Raw genomic sequence first — 2,500 nt, forward strand, 5'->3', positions numbered from 1 at the left:
TTTCACAAAAAATCCACTTCCTCTAGCTGATACTCAAAACCAAACATTCAGGTTTTTTATAAGCGATTACCACGTGTTTGATCAACAAATATATCTAATTTCTATGTAAGTATAAACTGACCTACACTATCTTCCAGCTACTTGCAGCCACCCACAGGGGAAAAACCATTGTTATCTATGCTATCTAAGTGTCTTACCTGCACTACGTTCCAGCTACTTGCAGCCTCACACATGTGGAAAAACATTGCTATCTATGCGACATAAGTGTCTTACCTGCACTACGTTCCAGCTACTTGCAGCCACACACATGTGGAAAAACATTGCTATCTATGCTATCTAAGTGTCTTATCTGCACAACGTTCCAGATACTTGCAGCCACCCACAGGGGAAAAACCATTGTTATCTATGCTATCTAAGTGTCTTACCTGCACTACGTTCCAGACCGGCACGGTTGGCCTAGTGGTGAGGCGTCCGCCCCGTGATCGGGAGGTCGTGGGTTCGAACCCCGGCCGGGTCACACCTAAGACTTTAAAATTGGCAATCTAGTGGCTGCTCCGCCTGGCGTTTGGCATTATGGGGTTAGTGCTAGGACTGGTTGGTCCGGTGTCAGAATGATGTCACTGGGTGAGACATGAAGCCTGTGCTGCGACTTCTGTCTTGTGTGTGGCGCACGTTATATGTCAAAGCAGCACCGCCCTGATATGGCCCTTCGTGGTCGGCTGGGCGTTAAGCAAACAAACAAACTACGTTCCAGCTACTTGCAGCCACCCACATGTGGAAAAACATTGCTATCTATGCTATCTAAGTGTCTTATCTGCACAACGTTCCAGATACTTGCAGCCACCCACATGGGAAAACCATTGTTATCTATGCTATCTAAGTGTCTTACCTGCTGTATGTTCCAGCTACTTGCAGCCACACACATGTGGAAAAACATTGCTATCAATGCTATATAAGTGTCTTACCTGCACAACGTTCCAGCTACTTGCAGCCACACACAAGTGCACGGAGACGGGCGAGATCGCAGGCCCCACCATGAATATGGTCGGCGTGGTCTTGTTCACCATTTCGAAGAACTGCTTCAGGCCCACCATGGCACTGTGCTGAAAAAAACATTACAATTATGCCAGAGAGTCTTTAGACTAAACTTACTAAAAAATAAAACTAATACATTGTTTGTATTTTCATAAATAAATATCGACGGGCGCAGTGGTATCGCGGATAAGACATCGGCCTCCGAATCGGAAGGTCGTGAGTTCAAATTCCGGCCGCGGCCGCCTGGTGGGATTAAGGGTAGAGTTGTTTTCGATGTCCCAGGTCAGTGGGTTATAGAAACACGAAAACACCAAGCATGCTTCCCCTTAAATCAACAAGGCTAAAGGCTTTTTGGAAGGTGTGCTAGTCAAAGTGTCCTCTTGTGTCTCATATCAAAGCCTGGTTGGAAATGTCGTTATTTACAGAGTGGTTTACAGAACAGATTCAATGTTAATGTGGCACATTGCTCGAAGGTACAGTCTTTCCAGTGTAAACGATTCGGCTCACCGTCTCAGGCCTGGGGCCAGTTTCATAAGGCCAGAAACACAGTCGGTCAACTGCAGTTGAACGAATGAAACGCAGTAATCCGACAAAATCTGGTTTCATAAAAAAGACAGTGGGCCATCTGTAGTTGAACGAATGTAACGCAGTAATCCGACGAAATCTGGCTTTATAAAAAAAGATTGAAATCTTTTTATGAAACCAGATATCGTCGGATTACTGCGTTTCATTCGTTCAACTGCAGTTGACCCACTGTGCTTCTGGCTTATGAAACTGGCCCCAAGCTCTGCCTCTTTGCTCAGGGGTTGCAGTGCTTAATTCAGACCACCGCTTTCGGACAACCGCAGAAGAGTGACGAAGCAGTGGTCCGACTGTCAGAATGACTACCGCGAGTCTGTGAAACCGGCTCCTGGTCTGGTTTCTCTATGGGTTACGAAACTTATCTTCAAGGAATTCAGTTTTCGCCCACCCACCAGGAAGATTGTATGATACAATTATTCATTCGCTCGGCTTCCTGGCGAGTGGGCGAAAACTAAATTCCTTGAAGATAAGTTTTGTGTGATATTTTTTTGTCTGTTCACTTAAAAGACCGTTGGGTCGATATATTTGTGATTGTAACGTAATTTTGTCAATAACAACGTTCCAACAACTTACTTTTCTTGTTTTTTTTTACATTTAGTCAAGTTTTGACTAAATGTTTTAACATAGAGGGGGAATCAAGACGAGGGTCGTGGTGCATGTGTGTATATGTGTCTCTGTGTGTGTGTGTGTGTGTGTGTGTGTGTGTGTGTGTGTGTGTGTGTATGTGTGTGTGTGTGTGTGCGTGTGTGTGTGTGTGTGTGTAGAGCGATTCAGACTAAACTACTGGACCGATCTTTATGAAATTTGACATGAGAGTTCCTGGGTATGATATCCCCGGATAATTGTTTCATTTTTTTACTAAATGTCTTTGATGACGTCATAT

At 44.6% G+C, this 2,500-nt stretch overlaps 1 protein-coding gene across 1 annotated transcript in view; it reads right to left on the reverse strand.

The window, feature by feature from the left end:
- Positions 1–2,500, reverse strand: part of LOC138972001 (gamma-aminobutyric acid type B receptor subunit 1-like) — a 25,683-nt gene that overhangs the window by 12,538 nt on the left and 10,645 nt on the right. The window contains exon 2 of the mRNA XM_070344844.1: positions 966–1,103. Coding sequence (XP_070200945.1) covers positions 966–1,103 — 138 coding nt within the window. The remainder of the gene's footprint in view (positions 1–965; positions 1,104–2,500) is intronic.

Source organism: Littorina saxatilis, linkage group LG7 (genome assembly GCF_037325665.1).
Source record: "Littorina saxatilis isolate snail1 linkage group LG7, US_GU_Lsax_2.0, whole genome shotgun sequence".
Classification (NCBI taxonomy): domain Eukaryota; kingdom Metazoa; phylum Mollusca; class Gastropoda; order Littorinimorpha; family Littorinidae; genus Littorina; species Littorina saxatilis.